At 48.8% G+C, this 21464-nt stretch overlaps 1 protein-coding gene and 11 non-coding genes across 12 annotated transcripts; all 12 read right to left on the minus strand.

Moving 5' to 3' along the window:
• Positions 1–613: 613 nt before the first annotated feature.
• Positions 614–695, minus strand: trnas-gcu. The gene has a single exon. It is a non-coding gene; the product is annotated as a tRNA-Ser (tRNA).
• A 1408-nt stretch (positions 696–2103) lies between these two features.
• trnas-gcu lies at positions 2104–2185 on the minus strand. The gene has a single exon. It is a non-coding gene; the product is annotated as a tRNA-Ser (tRNA).
• Positions 2186–3594: 1409 nt separating this feature from the next.
• On the minus strand, positions 3595–3676 carry trnas-gcu. The gene has a single exon. It is a non-coding gene; the product is annotated as a tRNA-Ser (tRNA).
• Positions 3677–5083: 1407 nt separating this feature from the next.
• trnas-gcu lies at positions 5084–5165 on the minus strand. The gene has a single exon. It is a non-coding gene; the product is annotated as a tRNA-Ser (tRNA).
• Positions 5166–6575: 1410 nt separating this feature from the next.
• trnas-gcu lies at positions 6576–6657 on the minus strand. Its single transcript has one exon. It is a non-coding gene; the product is annotated as a tRNA-Ser (tRNA).
• A 1409-nt stretch (positions 6658–8066) lies between these two features.
• trnas-gcu lies at positions 8067–8148 on the minus strand. The gene has a single exon. It is a non-coding gene; the product is annotated as a tRNA-Ser (tRNA).
• Positions 8149–9557: 1409 nt separating this feature from the next.
• On the minus strand, positions 9558–9639 carry trnas-gcu. Its single transcript has one exon. It is a non-coding gene; the product is annotated as a tRNA-Ser (tRNA).
• Positions 9640–11051: 1412 nt separating this feature from the next.
• On the minus strand, positions 11052–11133 carry trnas-gcu. The gene has a single exon. It is a non-coding gene; the product is annotated as a tRNA-Ser (tRNA).
• Positions 11134–12545: 1412 nt separating this feature from the next.
• On the minus strand, positions 12546–12627 carry trnas-gcu. Its single transcript has one exon. It is a non-coding gene; the product is annotated as a tRNA-Ser (tRNA).
• A 1413-nt stretch (positions 12628–14040) lies between these two features.
• On the minus strand, positions 14041–14122 carry trnas-gcu. Its single transcript has one exon. It is a non-coding gene; the product is annotated as a tRNA-Ser (tRNA).
• Positions 14123–15535: 1413 nt separating this feature from the next.
• trnas-gcu lies at positions 15536–15617 on the minus strand. The gene has a single exon. It is a non-coding gene; the product is annotated as a tRNA-Ser (tRNA).
• A 1291-nt stretch (positions 15618–16908) lies between these two features.
• Positions 16909–18691, minus strand: LOC118559686. The gene is made up of 2 exons (XM_036130341.1): positions 17407–18691; positions 16909–17013 (listed from the first exon to the last, which is right to left on the minus strand). Exon 1 carries the CDS (start codon positions 18628–18630, stop codon positions 17641–17643), a length of 990 nt encoding a protein of 329 aa, XP_035986234.1. The 5' UTR covers positions 18631–18691; the 3' UTR covers positions 16909–17013; positions 17407–17640.
• Positions 18692–21464: the final 2773 nt, after the last annotated feature.

Raw genomic sequence — 21464 nt, forward strand, 5'->3', positions numbered from 1 at the left:
GCCTCCATCCCTGGGCCTAATCTCAACCAACACCCAGCCTACTAACATGTTGACGTTAGCAACATGCTAGTCATCAATCACTAACGCAATCCTGTTACGGATATCCAGGACATGCTTCTCTATGAGTTTGGTTCAAATCCTCAACTTTGAGGTGCCTCGAAAAGGTGAAAATCACAAAGGTCACGCAAGTTCACGGGGCGATGACCCGGGCCCTAAAACATAGCTCCACCGAATGTGGGCCCAAAATTCAAACTCTTTTCAAAGTTTGCAAAAATGTTTTCATGATGACGGCACCAGCTGCAGGATTTCCGATGCACAGCACGTAGACAAAGCGGAAGTGGACGAAGAGTACAGAAGCATTTGACATGTACCATCTAACCAACCTAGTTTCGGGTGCACGATCCTAAACAAAATAATTCCCAAATTACTCAGAGTTAAATTTGCTTTACGTTGATGAGAAGAGTTGCTAAAGCTGATAATATTGCCCTTTTTACAGTGTGTGCAGCTGCATTTACTGCTGCAAACTTCACAAGGGATGTGAGCTCTGAAGAGCCAGGGTACAGCAACTGCAGAGTCTCAAATTAAGCTCATGCACATTCAAAGAAGAGCTCTTCGACGAGGATGGGATTCGAACCCATGCGTGCAGAGCACAATGGATTAGCAGTCCATCGCCTTAACCACTCGGCCACCTCGTCCCTGTGCGCTAAAAAAAGATGTAAAATGAAAAAAAAATCTGTTCAAAATATTCTTTCAATGTTCTGCACAATACATATTTTCCACTGGATCCGGGCATATGTAGTCACTTTGCACCTCAGGCCATGGGGAATTAGCTCAAATGGTAGAGCGCTCGCTTAGCATGCGAGAGGTAGCTGGATCGATGCCTGCATTCTCCATTTAATCTGACAAAAGGACTCGCTTTGAGAAGGACATTTATTTCCTTCACCATTATGTTGTAAGAGTATTGTCAGGACACTCTTCCTTGGCCACTGAGGGGCTTCTGCAGGACATGGGGGTGGGCTCATTTTGGGTCATCTACGTCTGGAACACCTCCATAACCTGTACCTCCATCCGAACCGTGGTACCCACTCTTAAGCACCCCCCCCCACTGTTATACACAAATAAACCAAACAGCAAAGTCCTCGTGCCCCTGGTAAGGCTGAAAGATCTCTGTGCCCCTGGTATGGCTTCAAAGTGTCCCCATATGGCACATATCCTATTGACAACGATAACTGGATGGCAATGCCCTGCCATTGCGGATGTTTCCCAAATGGCAGGTAGTTAAGGGCTTGCCTTTGGAGACTAAGTGCCTGTGCCCCTGTATGGCTTCAAAGTGTTGGTTAAGCTCCAGCAGGGCAGGGGAGCCACCTGCTGCTGGAGACCCAGCCCGAGGCCCTCCCCGGCCCAATCACCACCAACACGCAGCCTACCAACCCTCCAGCCTGAAGCTCCAGACATCCAGGGCCCTTCCTGGTCCCTCTCACCCGGGAAGAGCCTCCATCCCTGGGCCTAATCTCAACCAACACCCAGCCTACTAACATGTTGACGTTAGCAACATGCTAGTCATCAATCACTAACGCAATCCTGTTACGGATATCCAGGACATGCTTCTCTATGAGTTTGGTTCAAATCCTCAACTTTGAGGTGCCTCGAAAAGGTGAAAATCACAAAGGTCACGCAAGTTCACGGGGCGATGACCCGGGCCCTAAAACATAGCTCCACCGAATGTGGGCCCAAAATTCAAACTCTTTTCAAAGTTTGCAAAAATGTTTTCATGATGACGGCACCAGCTGCAGGATTTCCGATGCACAGCACGTAGACAAAGCGGAAGTGGACGAAGAGTACAGAAGCATTTGACATGTACCATCTAACCAACCTAGTTTCGGGTGCACGATCCTAAACAAAATAATTCCCAAATTACTCAGAGTTAAATTTGCTTTACGTTGATGAGAAGAGTTGCTAAAGCTGATAATATTGCCCTTTTTACAGTGTGTGCAGCTGCATTTACTGCTGCAAACTTCACAAGGGATGTGAGCTCTGAAGAGCCAGGGTACAGCAACTGCAGAGTCTCAAATTAAGCTCATGCACATTCAAAGAAGAGCTCTTCGACGAGGATGGGATTCGAACCCATGCGTGCAGAGCACAATGGATTAGCAGTCCATCGCCTTAACCACTCGGCCACCTCGTCCCTGTGCGCTAAAAAAAGATGTAAAATGAAAAAAAAAATCTGTTCAAAATATTCTTTCAATGTTCTGCACAATACATATTTTCCACTGGATCCGGGCATATGTAGTCACTTTGCACCTCAGGCCATGGGGAATTAGCTCAAATGGTAGAGCGCTCGCTTAGCATGCGAGAGGTAGCTGGATCGATGCCTGCATTCTCCATTTAATCTGACAAAAGGACTCGCTTTGAGAAGGACATTTATTTCCTTCACCATTATGTTGTAAGAGTATTGTCAGGACACTCTTCCTTGGCCACTGAGGGGCTTCTGCAGGACATGGGGGTGGGCTCATTTTGGGTCATCTACGTCTGGAACACCTCCATAACCTGTACCTCCATCCGAACCGTGGTACCCACTCTTAAGCACCCCCCCCCACTGTTATACACAAATAAACCAAACAGCAAAGTCCTCGTGCCCCTGGTAAGGCTGAAAGATCTCTGTGCCCCTGGTATGGCTTCAAAGTGTCCCCATATGGCACATATCCTATTGACAACGATAACTGGATGGCAATGCCCTGCCATTGCGGATGTTTCCCAAATGGCAGGTAGTTAAGGGCTTGCCTTTGGAGACTAAGTGCCTGTGCCCCTGTATGGCTTCAAAGTGTTGGTTAAGCTCCAGCAGGGCAGGGGAGCCACCTGCTGCTGGAGACCCAGCCCGAGGCCCTCCCCGGCCCAATCACCACCAACACGCAGCCTACCAACCCTCCAGCCTGAAGCTCCAGACATCCAGGGCCCTTCCTGGTCCCTCTCACCCGGGAAGAGCCTCCATCCCTGGGCCTAATCTCAACCAACACCCAGCCTACTAACATGTTGACGTTAGCAACATGCTAGTCATCAATCACTAACGCAATCCTGTTACGGATATCCAGGACATGCTTCTCTATGAGTTTGGTTCAAATCCTCAACTTTGAGGTGCCTCGAAAAGGTGAAAATCACAAAGGTCACGCAAGTTCACGGGGCGATGACCCGGGCCCTAAAACATAGCTCCACCGAATGTGGGCCCAAAATTCAAACTCTTTTCAAAGTTTGCAAAAATGTTTTCATGATGACGGCACCAGCTGCAGGATTTCCGATGCACAGCACGTAGACAAAGCGGAAGTGGACGAAGAGTACAGAAGCATTTGACATGTACCATCTAACCAACCTAGTTTCGGGTGCACGATCCTAAACAAAATAATTCCCAAATTACTCAGAGTTAAATTTGCTTTACGTTGATGAGAAGAGTTGCTAAAGCTGATAATATTGCCCTTTTTACAGTGTGTGCAGCTGCATTTACTGCTGCAAACTTCACAAGGGATGTGAGCTCTGAAGAGCCAGGGTACAGCAACTGCAGAGTCTCAAATTAAGCTCATGCACATTCAAAGAAGAGCTCTTCGACGAGGATGGGATTCGAACCCATGCGTGCAGAGCACAATGGATTAGCAGTCCATCGCCTTAACCACTCGGCCACCTCGTCCCTGTGCGCTAAAAAAAGATGTAAAATGAAAAAAAAATCTGTTCAAAATATTCTTTCAATGTTCTGCACAATACATATTTTCCACTGGATCCGGGCATATGTAGTCACTTTGCACCTCAGGCCATGGGGAATTAGCTCAAATGGTAGAGCGCTCGCTTAGCATGCGAGAGGTAGCTGGATCGATGCCTGCATTCTCCATTTAATCTGACAAAAGGACTCGCTTTGAGAAGGACATTTATTTCCTTCACCATTATGTTGTAAGAGTATTGTCAGGACACTCTTCCTTGGCCACTGAGGGGCTTCTGCAGGACATGGGGGTGGGCTCATTTTGGGTCATCTACGTCTGGAACACCTCCATAACCTGTACCTCCATCCGAACCGTGGTACCCACTCTTAAGCACCCCCCCCACTGTTATACACAAATAAACCAAACAGCAAAGTCCTCGTGCCCCTGGTAAGGCTGAAAGATCTCTGTGCCCCTGGTATGGCTTCAAAGTGTCCCCATATGGCACATATCCTATTGACAACGATAACTGGATGGCAATGCCCTGCCATTGCGGATGTTTCCCAAATGGCAGGTAGTTAAGGGCTTGCCTTTGGAGACTAAGTGCCTGTGCCCCTGTATGGCTTCAAAGTGTTGGTTAAGCTCCAGCAGGGCAGGGGAGCCACCTGCTGCTGGAGACCCAGCCCGAGGCCCTCCCCGGCCCAATCACCACCAACACGCAGCCTACCAACCCTCCAGCCTGAAGCTCCAGACATCCAGGGCCCTTCCTGGTCCCTCTCACCCGGGAAGAGCCTCCATCCCTGGGCCTAATCTCAACCAACACCCAGCCTACTAACATGTTGACGTTAGCAACATGCTAGTCATCAATCACTAACGCAATCCTGTTACGGATATCCAGGACATGCTTCTCTATGAGTTTGGTTCAAATCCTCAACTTTGAGGTGCCTCGAAAAGGTGAAAATCACAAAGGTCACGCAAGTTCACGGGGCGATGACCCGGGCCCTAAAACATAGCTCCACCGAATGTGGGCCCAAAATTCAAACTCTTTTCAAAGTTTGCAAAAATGTTTTCATGATGACGGCACCAGCTGCAGGATTTCCGATGCACAGCACGTAGACAAAGCGGAAGTGGACGAAGAGTACAGAAGCATTTGACATGTACCATCTAACCAACCTAGTTTCGGGTGCACGATCCTAAACAAAATAATTCCCAAATTACTCAGAGTTAAATTTGCTTTACGTTGATGAGAAGAGTTGCTAAAGCTGATAATATTGCCCTTTTTACAGTGTGTGCAGCTGCATTTACTGCTGCAAACTTCACAAGGGATGTGAGCTCTGAAGAGCCAGGGTACAGCAACTGCAGAGTCTCAAATTAAGCTCATGCACATTCAAAGAAGAGCTCTTCGACGAGGATGGGATTCGAACCCATGCGTGCAGAGCACAATGGATTAGCAGTCCATCGCCTTAACCACTCGGCCACCTCGTCCCTGTGCGCTAAAAAAAGATGTAAAATGAAAAAAAAATCTGTTCAAAATATTCTTTCAATGTTCTGCACAATACATATTTTCCACTGGATCCGGGCATATGTAGTCACTTTGCACCTCAGGCCATGGGGAATTAGCTCAAATGGTAGAGCGCTCGCTTAGCATGCGAGAGGTAGCTGGATCGATGCCTGCATTCTCCATTTAATCTGACAAAAGGACTCGCTTTGAGAAGGACATTTATTTCCTTCACCATTATGTTGTAAGAGTATTGTCAGGACACTCTTCCTTGGCCACTGAGGGGCTTCTGCAGGACATGGGGGTGGGCTCATTTTGGGTCATCTACGTCTGGAACACCTCCATAACCTGTACCTCCATCCGAACCGTGGTACCCACTCTTAAGCACCCCCCCCCCCACTGTTATACACAAATAAACCAAACAGCAAAGTCCTCGTGCCCCTGGTAAGGCTGAAAGATCTCTGTGCCCCTGGTATGGCTTCAAAGTGTCCCCATATGGCACATATCCTATTGACAACGATAACTGGATGGCAATGCCCTGCCATTGCGGATGTTTCCCAAATGGCAGGTAGTTAAGGGCTTGCCTTTGGAGACTAAGTGCCTGTGCCCCTGTATGGCTTCAAAGTGTTGGTTAAGCTCCAGCAGGGCAGGGGAGCCACCTGCTGCTGGAGACCCAGCCCGAGGCCCTCCCCGGCCCAATCACCACCAACACGCAGCCTACCAACCCTCCAGCCTGAAGCTCCAGACATCCAGGGCCCTTCCTGGTCCCTCTCACCCGGGAAGAGCCTCCATCCCTGGGCCTAATCTCAACCAACACCCAGCCTACTAACATGTTGACGTTAGCAACATGCTAGTCATCAATCACTAACGCAATCCTGTTACGGATATCCAGGACATGCTTCTCTATGAGTTTGGTTCAAATCCTCAACTTTGAGGTGCCTCGAAAAGGTGAAAATCACAAAGGTCACGCAAGTTCACGGGGCGATGACCCGGGCCCTAAAACATAGCTCCACCGAATGTGGGCCCAAAATTCAAACTCTTTTCAAAGTTTGCAAAAATGTTTTCATGATGACGGCACCAGCTGCAGGATTTCCGATGCACAGCACGTAGACAAAGCGGAAGTGGACGAAGAGTACAGAAGCATTTGACATGTACCATCTAACCAACCTAGTTTCGGGTGCACGATCCTAAACAAAATAATTCCCAAATTACTCAGAGTTAAATTTGCTTTACGTTGATGAGAAGAGTTGCTAAAGCTGATAATATTGCCCTTTTTACAGTGTGTGCAGCTGCATTTACTGCTGCAAACTTCACAAGGGATGTGAGCTCTGAAGAGCCAGGGTACAGCAACTGCAGAGTCTCAAATTAAGCTCATGCACATTCAAAGAAGAGCTCTTCGACGAGGATGGGATTCGAACCCATGCGTGCAGAGCACAATGGATTAGCAGTCCATCGCCTTAACCACTCGGCCACCTCGTCCCTGTGCGCTAAAAAAAGATGTAAAATGAAAAAAAAATCTGTTCAAAATATTCTTTCAATGTTCTGCACAATACATATTTTCCACTGGATCCGGGCATATGTAGTCACTTTGCACCTCAGGCCATGGGGAATTAGCTCAAATGGTAGAGCGCTCGCTTAGCATGCGAGAGGTAGCTGGATCGATGCCTGCATTCTCCATTTAATCTGACAAAAGGACTCGCTTTGAGAAGGACATTTATTTCCTTCACCATTATGTTGTAAGAGTATTGTCAGGACACTCTTCCTTGGCCACTGAGGGGCTTCTGCAGGACATGGGGGTGGGCTCATTTTGGGTCATCTACGTCTGGAACACCTCCATAACCTGTACCTCCATCCGAACCGTGGTACCCACTCTTAAGCACCCCCCCCCCACTGTTATACACAAATAAACCAAACAGCAAAGTCCTCGTGCCCCTGGTAAGGCTGAAAGATCTCTGTGCCCCTGGTATGGCTTCAAAGTGTCCCCATATGGCACATATCCTATTGACAACGATAACTGGATGGCAATGCCCTGCCATTGCGGATGTTTCCCAAATGGCAGGTAGTTAAGGGCTTGCCTTTGGAGACTAAGTGCCTGTGCCCCTGTATGGCTTCAAAGTGTTGGTTAAGCTCCAGCAGGGCAGGGGAGCCACCTGCTGCTGGAGACCCAGCCCGAGGCCCTCCCCGGCCCAATCACCACCAACACGCAGCCTACCAACCCTCCAGCCTGAAGCTCCAGACATCCAGGGCCCTTCCTGGTCCCTCTCACCCGGGAAGAGCCTCCATCCCTGGGCCTAATCTCAACCAACACCCAGCCTACTAACATGTTGACGTTAGCAACATGCTAGTCATCAATCACTAACGCAATCCTGTTACGGATATCCAGGACATGCTTCTCTATGAGTTTGGTTCAAATCCTCAACTTTGAGGTGCCTCGAAAAGGTGAAAATCACAAAGGTCACGCAAGTTCACGGGGCGATGACCCGGGCCCTAAAACATAGCTCCACCGAATGTGGGCCCAAAATTCAAACTCTTTTCAAAGTTTGCAAAAATGTTTTCATGATGACGGCACCAGCTGCAGGATTTCCGATGCACAGCACGTAGACAAAGCGGAAGTGGACGAAGAGTACAGAAGCATTTGACATGTACCATCTAACCAACCTAGTTTCGGGTGCACGATCCTAAACAAAATAATTCCCAAATTACTCAGAGTTAAATTTGCTTTACGTTGATGAGAAGAGTTGCTAAAGCTGATAATATTGCCCTTTTTACAGTGTGTGCAGCTGCATTTACTGCTGCAAACTTCACAAGGGATGTGAGCTCTGAAGAGCCAGGGTACAGCAACTGCAGAGTCTCAAATTAAGCTCATGCACATTCAAAGAAGAGCTCTTCGACGAGGATGGGATTCGAACCCATGCGTGCAGAGCACAATGGATTAGCAGTCCATCGCCTTAACCACTCGGCCACCTCGTCCCTGTGCGCTAAAAAAAGATGTAAAATGAAAAAAAAATCTGTTCAAAATATTCTTTCAATGTTCTGCACAATACATATTTTCCACTGGATCCGGGCATATGTAGTCACTTTGCACCTCAGGCCATGGGGAATTAGCTCAAATGGTAGAGCGCTCGCTTAGCATGCGAGAGGTAGCTGGATCGATGCCTGCATTCTCCATTTAATCTGACAAAAGGACTCGCTTTGAGAAGGACATTTATTTCCTTCACCATTATGTTGTAAGAGTATTGTCAGGACACTCTTCCTTGGCCACTGAGGGGCTTCTGCAGGACATGGGGGTGGGCTCATTTTGGGTCATCTACGTCTGGAACACCTCCATAACCTGTACCTCCATCCGAACCGTGGTACCCACTCTTAAGCACCCCCCCCCCACTGTTATACACAAATAAACCAAACAGCAAAGTCCTCGTGCCCCTGGTAAGGCTGAAAGATCTCTGTGCCCCTGGTATGGCTTCAAAGTGTCCCCATATGGCACATATCCTATTGACAACGATAACTGGATGGCAATGCCCTGCCATTGCGGATGTTTCCCAAATGGCAGGTAGTTAAGGGCTTGCCTTTGGAGACTAAGTGCCTGTGCCCCTGTATGGCTTCAAAGTGTTGGTTAAGCTCCAGCAGGGCAGGGGAGCCACCTGCTGCTGGAGACCCAGCCCGAGGCCCTCCCCGGCCCAATCACCAGCAACACGCAGCCTACCAACCCTCCAGCCTGAAGCTCCAGACATCCAGGGCCCTTCCTGGTCCCTCTCACCCGGGAAGAGCCTCCATCCCTGGGCCTAATCTCAACCAACACCCAGCCTACTAACATGTTGACGTTAGCAACATGCTAGTCATCAATCACTAACGCAATCCTGTTACGGATATCCAGGACATGCTTCTCTATGAGTTTGGTTCAAATCCTCAACTTTGAGGTGCCTCGAAAAGGTGAAAATCACAAAGGTCACGCAAGTTCACGGGGCGATGACCCGGGCCCTAAAACATAGCTCCACCGAATGTGGGCCCAAAATTCAAACTCTTTTCAAAGTTTGCAAAAATGTTTTCATGGTGACGGCACCAGCTGCAGGATTTCCGATGCACAGCACGTAGACAAAGCGGAAGTGGACGAAGAGTACAGAAGCATTTGACATGTACCATCTAACCAACCTAGTTTCGGGTGCACGATCCTAAACAAAATAATTCCCAAATTACTCAGAGTTAAATTTGCTTTACGTTGATGAGAAGAGTTGCTAAAGCTGATAATATTGCCCTTTTTACAGTGTGTGCAGCTGCATTTACTGCTGCAAACTTCACAAGGGATGTGAGCTCTGAAGAGCCAGGGTACAGCAACTGCAGAGTCTCAAATTAAGCTCATGCACATTCAAAGAAGAGCTCTTCGACGAGGATGGGATTCGAACCCATGCGTGCAGAGCACAATGGATTAGCAGTCCATCGCCTTAACCACTCGGCCACCTCGTCCCTGTGCGCTAAAAAAAGATGTAAAATGAAAAAAAAATCTGTTCAAAATATTCTTTCAATGTTCTGCACAATACATATTTTCCACTGGATCCGGGCATATGTAGTCACTTTGCACCTCAGGCCATGGGGAATTAGCTCAAATGGTAGAGCGCTCGCTTAGCATGCGAGAGGTAGCTGGATCGATGCCTGCATTCTCCATTTAATCTGACAAAAGGACTCGCTTTGAGAAGGACATTTATTTCCTTCACCATTATGTTGTAAGAGTATTGTCAGGACACTCTTCCTTGGCCACTGAGGGGCTTCTGCAGGACATGGGGGTGGGCTCATTTTGGGTCATCTACGTCTGGAACACCTCCATAACCTGTACCTCCATCCGAACCGTGGTACCCACTCTTAAGCACCCCCCCCCCCCCACTGTTATACACAAATAAACCAAACAGCAAAGTCCTCGTGCCCCTGGTAAGGCTGAAAGATCTCTGTGCCCCTGGTATGGCTTCAAAGTGTCCCCATATGGCACATATCCTATTGACAACGATAACTGGATGGCAATGCCCTGCCATTGCGGATGTTTCCCAAATGGCAGGTAGTTAAGGGCTTGCCTTTGGAGACTAAGTGCCTGTGCCCCTGTATGGCTTCAAAGTGTTGGTTAAGCTCCAGCAGGGCAGGGGAGCCACCTGCTGCTGGAGACCCAGCCCGAGGCCCTCCCCGGCCCAATCACCAGCAACACGCAGCCTACCAACCCTCCAGCCTGAAGCTCCAGACATCCAGGGCCCTTCCTGGTCCCTCTCACCCGGGAAGAGCCTCCATCCCTGGGCCTAATCTCAACCAACACCCAGCCTACTAACATGTTGACGTTAGCAACATGCTAGTCATCAATCACTAACGCAATCCTGTTACGGATATCCAGGACATGCTTCTCTATGAGTTTGGTTCAAATCCTCAACTTTGAGGTGCCTCGAAAAGGTGAAAATCACAAAGGTCACGCAAGTTCACGGGGCGATGACCCGGGCCCTAAAACATAGCTCCACCGAATGTGGGCCCAAAATTCAAACTCTTTTCAAAGTTTGCAAAAATGTTTTCATGGTGACGGCACCAGCTGCAGGATTTCCGATGCACAGCACGTAGACAAAGCGGAAGTGGACGAAGAGTACAGAAGCATTTGACATGTACCATCTAACCAACCTAGTTTCGGGTGCACGATCCTAAACAAAATAATTCCCAAATTACTCAGAGTTAAATTTGCTTTACGTTGATGAGAAGAGTTGCTAAAGCTGATAATATTGCCCTTTTTACAGTGTGTGCAGCTGCATTTACTGCTGCAAACTTCACAAGGGATGTGAGCTCTGAAGAGCCAGGGTACAGCAACTGCAGAGTCTCAAATTAAGCTCATGCACATTCAAAGAAGAGCTCTTCGACGAGGATGGGATTCGAACCCATGCGTGCAGAGCACAATGGATTAGCAGTCCATCGCCTTAACCACTCGGCCACCTCGTCCCTGTGCGCTAAAAAAAGATGTAAAATGAAAAAAAAATCTGTTCAAAATATTCTTTCAATGTTCTGCACAATACATATTTTCCACTGGATCCGGGCATATGTAGTCACTTTGCACCTCAGGCCATGGGGAATTAGCTCAAATGGTAGAGCGCTCGCTTAGCATGCGAGAGGTAGCTGGATCGATGCCTGCATTCTCCATTTAATCTGACAAAAGGACTCGCTTTGAGAAGGACATTTATTTCCTTCACCATTATGTTGTAAGAGTATTGTCAGGACACTCTTCCTTGGCCACTGAGGGGCTTCTGCAGGACATGGGGGTGGGCTCATTTTGGGTCATCTACGTCTGGAACACCTCCATAACCTGTACCTCCATCCGAACCGTGGTACCCACTCTTAAGCACCCCCCCCCCCCCACTGTTATACACAAATAAACCAAACAGCAAAGTCCTCGTGCCCCTGGTAAGGCTGAAAGATCTCTGTGCCCCTGGTATGGCTTCAAAGTGTCCCCATATGGCACATATCCTATTGACAACGATAACTGGATGGCAATGCCCTGCCATTGCGGATGTTTCCCAAATGGCAGGTAGTTAAGGGCTTGCCTTTGGAGACTAAGTGCCTGTGCCCCTGTATGGCTTCAAAGTGTTGGTTAAGCTCCAGCAGGGCAGGGGAGCCACCTGCTGCTGGAGACCCAGCCCGAGGCCCTCCCCGGCCCAATCACCAGCAACACGCAGCCTACCAACCCTCCAGCCTGAAGCTCCAGACATCCAGGGCCCTTCCTGGTCCCTCTCACCCGGGAAGAGCCTCCATCCCTGGGCCTAATCTCAACCAACACCCAGCCTACTAACATGTTGACGTTAGCAACATGCTAGTCATCAATCACTAACGCAATCCTGTTACGGATATCCAGGACATGCTTCTCTATGAGTTTGGTTCAAATCCTCAACTTTGAGGTGCCTCGAAAAGGTGAAAATCACAAAGGTCACGCAAGTTCACGGGGCGATGACCCGGGCCCTAAAACATAGCTCCACCGAATGTGGGCCCAAAATTCAAACTCTTTTCAAAGTTTGCAAAAATGTTTTCATGGTGACGGCACCAGCTGCAGGATTTCCGATGCACAGCACGTAGACAAAGCGGAAGTGGACGAAGAGTACAGAAGCATTTGACATGTACCATCTAACCAACCTAGTTTCGGGTGCACGATCCTAAACAAAATAATTCCCAAATTACTCAGAGTTAAATTTGCTTTACGTTGATGAGAAGAGTTGCTAAAGCTGATAATATTGCCCTTTTTACAGTGTGTGCAGCTGCATTTACTGCTGCAAACTTCACAAGGGATGTGAGCTCTGAAGAGCCAGGGTACAGCAACTGCAGAGTCTCAAATTAAGCTCATGCACATTCAAAGAAGAGCTCTTCGACGAGGATGGGATTCGAACCCATGCGTGCAGAGCACAATGGATTAGCAGTCCATCGCCTTAACCACTCGGCCACCTCGTCCCTGTGCGCTAAAAAAAGATGTAAAATGAAAAAAAAATCTGTTCAAAATATTCTTTCAATGTTCTGCACAATACATATTTTCCACTGGATCCGGGCATATGTAGTCACTTTGCACCTCAGGCCATGGGGAATTAGCTCAAATGGTAGAGCGCTCGCTTAGCATGCGAGAGGTAGCTGGATCGATGCCTGCATTCTCCATTTAATCTGACAAAAGGACTCGCTTTGAGAAGGACATTTATTTCCTTCACCATTATGTTGTAAGAGTATTGTCAGGACACTCTTCCTTGGCCACTGAGGGGCTTCTGCAGGACATGGGGGTGGGCTCATTTTGGGTCATCTACGTCTGGAACACCTCCATAACCTGTACCTCCATCCGAACCGTGGTACCCACTCTTAAGCACCCCCCCCCCCCCACTGTTATACACAAATAAACCAAACAGCAAAGTCCTCGTGCCCCTGGTAAGGCTGAAAGATCTCTGTGCCCCTGGTATGGCTTCAAAGTGTCCCCATATGGCACATATCCTATTGACAACGATAACTGGATGGCAATGCCCTGCCATTGCGGATGTTTCCCAAATGGCAGGTAGTTAAGGGCTTGCCTTTGGAGACTAAGTGCCTGTGCCCCTGTATGGCTTCAAAGTGTTGGTTAAGCTCCAGCAGGGCAGGGGAGCCACCTGCTGCTGGAGACCCAGCCCGAGGCCCTCCCCGGCCCAATCACCAGCAACACGCAGCCTACCAACCCTCCAGCCTGAAGCTCCAGACATCCAGGGCCCTTCCTGGTCCCTCTCACCCGGGAAGAGCCTCCATCCCTGGGCCTAATCTCAACCAACACCCAGCCTACTAACATGTTGACGTTAGCAACATGCTAGTCATCAATCACTAACGCAATCCTGTTACGGATATCCAGGACATGCTTCTCTATGAGTTTGGTTCAAATCCTCAACTTTGAGGTGCCTCGAAAAGGTGAAAATCACAAAGGTCACGCAAGTTCACGGGGCGATGACCCGGGCCCTAAAACATAGCTCCACCGAATGTGGGCCCAAAATTCAAACTCTTTTCAAAGTTTGCAAAAATGTTTTCATGGATGACGGCACCAGCTGCAGGATTTCCGATGCACAGCACGTAGACAAAGCGGAAGTGGACGAAGAGTACAGAAGCATTTGACATGTACCATCTAACCAACCTAGTTTCGGGTGCACGATCCTAAACAAAATAATTCCCAAATTACTCAGAGTTAAATTTGCTTTACGTTGATGAGAAGAGTTGCTAAAGCTGATAATATTGCCCTTTTTACAGTGTGTGCAGCTGCATTTACTGCTGCAAACTTCACAAGGGATGTGAGCTCTGAAGAGCCAGGGTACAGCAACTGCAGAGTCTCAAATTAAGCTCATGCACATTCAAAGAAGAGCTCTTCGACGAGGATGGGATTCGAACCCATGCGTGCAGAGCACAATGGATTAGCAGTCCATCGCCTTAACCACTCGGCCACCTCGTCCCTGTGCGCTAAAAAAAGATGTAAAATGAAAAAAAAATCTGTTCAAAATATTCTTTCAATGTTCTGCACAATACATATTTTCCACTGGATCCGGGCATATGTAGTCACTTTGCACCTCAGGCCATGGGGAATTAGCTCAAATGGTAGAGCGCTCGCTTAGCATGCGAGAGGTAGCTGGATCGATGCCTGCATTCTCCATTTAATCTGACAAAAGGACTCGCTTTGAGAAGGACATTTATTTCCTTCACCATTATGTTGTAAGAGTATTGTCAGGACACTCTTCCTTGGCCACTGAGGGGCTTCTGCAGGACATGGGGGTGGGCTCATTTTGGGTCATCTACGTCTGGAACACCTCCATAACCTGTACCTCCATCCGAACCGTGGTACCCACTCTTAAGCACCCCCCCCCCCCCCACTGTTATACACAAATAAACCAAACAGCAAAGTCCTCGTGCCCCTGGTAAGGCTGAAAGATCTCTGTGCCCCTGGTATGGCTTCAAAGTGTCCCCATATGGCACATATCCTATTGACAACGATAACTGGATGGCAATGCCCTGCCATTGCGGATGTTTCCCAAATGGCAGGTAGTTAAGGGCTTGCCTTTGGAGACTAAGTGCCTGTGCCCCTGTATGGCTTCAAAGTGTTGGTTAAGCTCCAGCAGGGCAGGGGAGCCACCTGCTGCTGGAGACCCAGCCCGAGGCCCTCCCCGGCCCAATCACCAGCAACACGCAGCCTACCAACCCTCCAGCCTGAAGCTCCAGACATCCAGGGCCCTTCCTGGTCCCTCTCACCCGGGAAGAGCCTCCATCCCTGGGCCTAATCTCAACCAACACCCAGCCTACTAACATGTTGACGTTAGCAACATGCTAGTCATCAATCACTAACGCAATCCTGTTACGGATATCCAGGACATGCTTCTCTATGAGTTTGGTTCAAATCCTCAACTTTGAGGTGCCTCGAAAAGGTGAAAATCACAAAGGTCACGCAAGTTCACGGGGCGATGACCCGGGCCCTAAAACATAGCTCCACCGAATGTGGGCCCAAAATTCAAACTCTTTTCAAAGTTTGCAAAAATGTTTTCATGATGACGGCACCAGCTGCAGGATTTCCGATGCACAGCACGTAGACAAAGCGGAAGTGGACGAAGAGTACAGAAGCATTTGACATGTACCATCTAACCAACCTAGTTTCGGGTGCACGATCCTAAACAAAATAATTCCCAAATTACTCAGAGTTAAATTTGCTTTACGTTGATGAGAAGAGTTGCTAAAGCTGATAATATTGCCCTTTTTACAGTGTGTGCAGCTGCATTTACTGCTGCAAACTTCACAAGGGATGTGAGCTCTGAAGAGCCAGGGTACAGCAACTGCAGAGTCTCAAATTAAGCTCATGCACATTCAAAGAAGAGCTCTTCGACGAGGATGGGATTCGAACCCATGCGTGCAGAGCACAATGGATTAGCAGTCCATCGCCTTAACCACTCGGCCACCTCGTCCCTGTGCGCTAAAAAAAGATGTAAAATGAAAAAAAAATCTGTTCAAAATATTCTTTCAATGTTCTGCACAATACATATTTTCCACTGGATCCGGGCATATGTAGTCACTTTGCACCTCAGGCCATGGGGAATTAGCTCAAATGGTAGAGCGCTCGCTTAGCATGCGAGAGGTAGCTGGATCGATGCCTGCATTCTCCATTTAATCTGACAAAAGGACTCGCTTTGAGAAGGACATTTATTTCCTTCACCATTATGTTGTAAGAGTATTGTCAGGACACTCTTCCTTGGCCACTGAGGGGCTTCTGCAGGACATGGGGGTGGGCTCATTTTGGGTCATCTACGTCTGGAACACCTCCATAACCTGTACCTCCATCCGAACCGTGGTACCCACTCTTAAGCACCCCCCCCCCCCCACTGTTATACACAAATAAACCAAACAGCAAAGTCCTCGTGCCCCTGGTAAGGCTGAAAGATCTCTGTGCCCCTGGTATGGCTTCAAAGTGTCCCCATATGGCACATATCCTATTGACAACGATAACTGGATGGCAATGCCCTGCCATTGCGGATGTTTCCCAAATGGCAGGTAGTTAAGGGCTTGCCTTTGGAGACTAAGTGCCTGTGCCCCTGTATGGCTTCAAAGTGTTGGTTAAGCTCCAGCAGGGCAGGGGAGCCACCTGCTGCTGGAGACCCAGCCCGAGGCCCTCCCCGGCCCAATCACCAGCAACACGCAGCCTACCAACCCTCCAGCCTGAAGCTCCAGACATCCAGGGCCCTTCCTGGTCCCTCTCACCCGGGAAGAGCCTCCATCCCTGGGCCTAATCTCAACCAACACCCAGCCTACTAACATGTTGACGTTAGCAACATGCTAGTCATCAATCACTAACGCAATCCTGTTACGGATATCCAGGACATGCTTCTCTATGAGTTTGGTTCAAATCCTCAACTTTGAGGTGCCTCGAAAAGGTGAAAATCACAAAGGTCACGCAAGTTCACGGGGCGATGACCCGGGCCCTAAAACATAGCTCCACCGAATGTGGGCCCAAAATTCAAACTCTTTTCAAAGTTTGCAAAAATGTTTTCATGATGACGGCACCAGCTGCAGGATTTCCGATGCACAGCACGTAGACAAAGCGGAAGTGGACGAAGAGTACAGAAGCATTTGACATGTACCATCTAACCAACCTAGTTTCGGGTGCACGATCCTAAACAAAATAATTCCCAAATTACTCAGAGTTAAATTTGCTTTACGTTGATGAGAAGAGTTGCTAAAGCTGATAATATTGCTGTTTCGTTGATCCTAGTATTAATTATGCAGGAGCCACCGTGGAGCATCTGATTAAAATGCAGACATGATGAACCGGTCCAGAGTTTTATTGAAGTTATGAAATTGTGGTTTCTATAAGTAAACAGAATATAACAGTGCCTCTTAGATACATATGCATTGTGACTGCAACATTAACAGCAAAATATGGCTAATCATATAAGAACCACATGGGCAATGGCTAAATAGACACTACTACAAATATATTCTACGCCGTAAAGAAAACATATTATCCAATTACAAGCTTCATCTCCGTTTTACATGGCAGGAAAGGGTTAAAGTCTCTGTTTACACGGCAGGAAAGGGTTAACAACTCCGTTGTTTACTTAATTGCGGCGCTCGCGGTGCTCGCGGTAAGCGCGTTACACGCTATAAACGCAATCTTCGGCAACATACGTGGATATTCATGCCGCTATTCCACAAACTCGCATTAACAGCTTAACGCAAAACAAGAAATGCTAAACTTACGGTTTATGAACGCACAACAGCATCCGAAAGGCACGATAACTCCACAGCACGCAAGGTATCCTTCCGTCTCTCCGTCCACTGGTTCATGCGCATGCGCCCTCGGACTCGCACCCCCAGTTAACTCCACAGGTGTAGCCACGAGGGTTGCACGCACAGAAGCATAGACAGTCAGCAAAAAGTCTACCTGGTCATGTGAAAGTCTCTAGTCCTTCACAACAGCCGCCCCCAAACTGGTCACTCATCCAGTTTGTCCTCTGAAGGACGTGACAGAACGGGGCGGGATTCCATGTCTGGGACGGCGGGCAATGGGATGAGTCGGGCCACTGGCCTTATGTAGCACCTGTCCTGGACGTTGACTTCCACTGTCCGGATGCGACCATCGGTTCCGGGAAGTACTTTGGTGATCCGGCCCACCGGCCAGAGGGCTCTGGGCAGCAGGGGGTCTATCACCATGACAATGTCTCCAGGCTGATGAGCTGGCGTATCTTTGTTCCACTTAGCCCGGGTCTGGAGTGTTGGAAGGTAGTGGCGAATGAAGTATTTCCAGAACTGATCAGCGAGGATTTGTGAGTGCTTCCATCTTTTCCTACTTAGGAGCTCTGATTCCTCGTAAACGGCTTGAGGCAGGGACGGATCCAGCCGCCCCATCAGTAACAAGTTTGGGGTTACAGGGTCTGCGTCAGCCACATCACTAGACACATATCCAAGTGGCTTTGAATTTAGGATTCCCTCCACTTCGATTAAGACGGTACGCAATACCTCTTCTGGTATGGCGTGTGGTTGTACAGTGGCGTACAGAGCAGCTTTAACTGACCTTATTTCTCTCTCCCAAATGCCACCAAAGTGAGGTGCACTAGGGGGGTTGAACTTAAAGCTGATCTGGTGCTGTGATAACTGATCTTTCAGATCGGGATGCAATGCTTGGAAGGCTTTGCGGAGCTCTCGATCTCCGCCCTTGAAATTTGTGCCCTGATCTGATAAAATTTCTGAAGGCTTCCCTCTTCTGGCGATGAATCGACGTAAGGCCATCAGAAATGCGTCAGCGTCCAGGCTTGTCAGAACATCAATGTGAACTGCCTTCGTTGTCAAGCACTTGAAGAGTATCCCCCACCTTTTCTCGGAGCGCCGTCCAACTTTGATTATGAACGGCCCGAAGCAGTCGACTCCTGTAGAGTAAAAAGGAGGCTTAAACAGGCGAAGTCTGACTTCAGGGAGGTCTGACATGAGGGGTACTTTGGGCTGAGCTCTCCACCGCTTGCATTCTGGACAAAACTGCTGATGCCGTTTAACCGCCTCTCGGCCGTGTAAAATCCAGAAACGCCTCCTAAGTTCGGCAAATAGGCGCTCTGTACCCGGGTGCCTTAGGTCTTCATCCACGTCATGCACTATAAGTTTTGTGATCTTATGTGCTGGATCTAGCACCACTGGATGGACTATGTCTGGTTCCAGGTTTTGACTGCGGCGAAGACGGCCTCCAACTCTTATTAGTCCAGTAGCCTGTTCCAACTCTGGAGCAAGTGTGAGCAACCTACTGGTAGATGTCAAGGGTTTACCAGCAGATAGGAGGGCGTACTCTTCTCCAAAGCTGTCCTGCTGCGATCGTTGGAGAATTTCCCTTTCTATTTTCTTATAGTCTTCTGCTGTTGGACTGCTTGGACCTGCGGCCGCCCCGTGTCGAGAAAGTGTAACTGCATGGACTAGATCTCGGAATGAGGAGAACTGGTCTAAGTCAGGGAGGGCTGGAGGCGCAGTGGTGGTGACCAGGCTACAGAACATCATTCTTCGTGTCTCTGTTTCGTCGTCTGTTACAGACAATGAAGGCTTTGTGGGCCAAGACTCAGGTGACTGTGCCAGGAATGATGGTCCATCCTTCCATCTGCCATCCTCCGCTATTTCCGTTAAAGTCTTGCCACGAGTGATGTCATCTGCAGGGTTATTACTGGAGTCGACATAGCGCCAAGAACATTCACTAGTCAGTTCTTGAATCTCAGCCACTCGTGTACCAACGAAAACTTTAAACCTGCAAGACTCTGACTGGATCCAAGTCAGGACTGTTGTGGAGTCTGACCAGAGGTTAATATCATGTAGAGGCAAGGTGAGCTCCCTTCGTAGAAGAGTGGCTACTTGGGCTCCTGTCAGCGCTGCACAAAGCTCCAAACGTGGCATGGACTGCTGCTTCTTAGGAGCCACTCTAGAACGTGCAGTGAGGAATGACACCTCGACATGTCCATCTTGACCCTCAGTGCGTAGGTAAGCAGCAGCACCATAGGCACGCTCGGAGGCATCGCAGAATATGTGAACTGTTCTGGTGCAAGCCTCTATGTCCATCTGAGGACTTACGTAGCAACGGGGCAAGGTAATCTGAGGTAGTCGCTGTAACTCATCCTGCCACTCAGTCCACATCAGCATGGCGTCTTTGGGCAGAGCTGGGTCATCCCAGTCCCTTGTTTTGCTCCACAGGGACTGGACCAAGACTTTGGCTCTTGTGGTGAAGGGGACAATGAATCCCAGCGGGTCGTAAAGGCTAGCTAAAACCCGATAGATGTGTCTCATTGTTGGTACTTCCTGGTTCAATAGACGACATTTGTAGCCGAGGGTGTCAGATTGGCAGAACCATCGTAATCCCAAAGTTAACTCCTGAGGATCAGTCTCAGTGGCATTCAACCACAACTCGTTGCTTTCTGATCTTAGGTCCTTGGGAAGGTGATTGATGGTCTCAGGAGTGTTACTTGCCCACTGACGCAGCTGAAATCCTCCCTCTGATAGGAGGGACTGCAGTTTGTCCACCAGTGACTTTGCTTCGTCCACAGTTTGCACGCTTCGGAGACAGTTGTCAACGTAGAAACATTTTTCAACAGCTAAACGGACATCTTCCTCAGGCTGGCTGTGGTCGCTAACATGTTTCAACAGTGCGAATGTGGCGCAGCACGGGCTACATGTTGTCCCAAATGGAAGAACCTGCCATTCGTAGATGCTAATGGGGGTGTCTTTCTGTAAGTCCCTCCACAGGAAACGGAGCAATGCTTTGTCTTGGGGCAGTAACCTCACCTGATGGAACATTCCTTTTATATCGCTACTGATAGCGATGGAATGCTCACGAAATCTCAGGAGAACACCAAGCAGGCTAGAAGTCAAGGTTGGGCCAGGGAGAAGCAGGTTATTCAAATTAGCTCCATTATGCACAAAGGAGCAATTAAATACAATGCGGTTCTTCCCATTGTGAGATACCATATGGTGAGGGATGAACCATGACTCACCATCACTGCTCAGCTCTTCTTCCTTGACTTTCACGATGTACCCTGCTCGTTCCAGCTTCTCTATTTCCTCGCGGTATGCAGTCGCCCGTTCTGGGTCCTTTGCCAAGCGACGCTCAATGTTGCGCAGTAGGGGAAGAACTACCTCCTTATGAACTTGCAGCTTGGGCATATTGTTAACTCTCAGCAGCGGTGTGGCATAGCGCTGTGTCCCTTCCACATCTACGCGCACAGTTTTCTGCTCCAGCATGGCCATGGCTTCCTTATCCTGACGTGACCGAGTTACAAGCTTCTCGCTCCTGTATGGTAGAACGTCTAATTGCCAAAGCCTTTCAACATTCTGGAACAGCTCAGTGGAGGGTGAAACGGTGGACACGTGGAAACACTGGCTTGACTGTAGCTGCTGCTGAACTAACCTGGTTGGCCCTTGCAGTGTCCATCCGAGCTTGGTCTTCACTGCAGCTGGTCCACCTGAGGGACCAAGTCGCACAGGCTCAATGGGTGTGATTAGCTCGGGGTAGTCTGAACCAATCAGGATGACTGGGTGGACACTGTTGAGGTCTCTGAGAGGCAGCCCTCGGAGGTGTTTGTACTTCTGCTGCAGCGCCTTCACAGGGTAAGTATGGTCTGCTAGGCCTAATGGCTCTGCCGTGAAGGCTCCACTTATCCGAAAATACTTTGTTTGGCTGGCCTACAGGGGATATGGTGAATGATACAGAATGGCCCTGTATTACTTTCACCTCCTGGCGCACGGTTCTCAGAGCTAGGCCTTCTGGTTTGCCGCGAAGCTTCAGTGTTTGTGCA

Source organism: Fundulus heteroclitus, unplaced genomic scaffold (assembly GCF_011125445.2).
Source record: "Fundulus heteroclitus isolate FHET01 unplaced genomic scaffold, MU-UCD_Fhet_4.1 scaffold_343, whole genome shotgun sequence".
In the NCBI taxonomy this organism is placed as follows: Eukaryota; Metazoa; Chordata; class Actinopteri; order Cyprinodontiformes; family Fundulidae; genus Fundulus; species Fundulus heteroclitus.

Bases quoted from the DNA above. Each gene is read 5' to 3' on its own strand.
- LOC118559686 (XM_036130341.1), bottom strand. From the start codon at position 18,630: ATGTCAGACCTCCCTGAAGTCAGACTTCGCCTGTTTAAGCCTCCTTTT.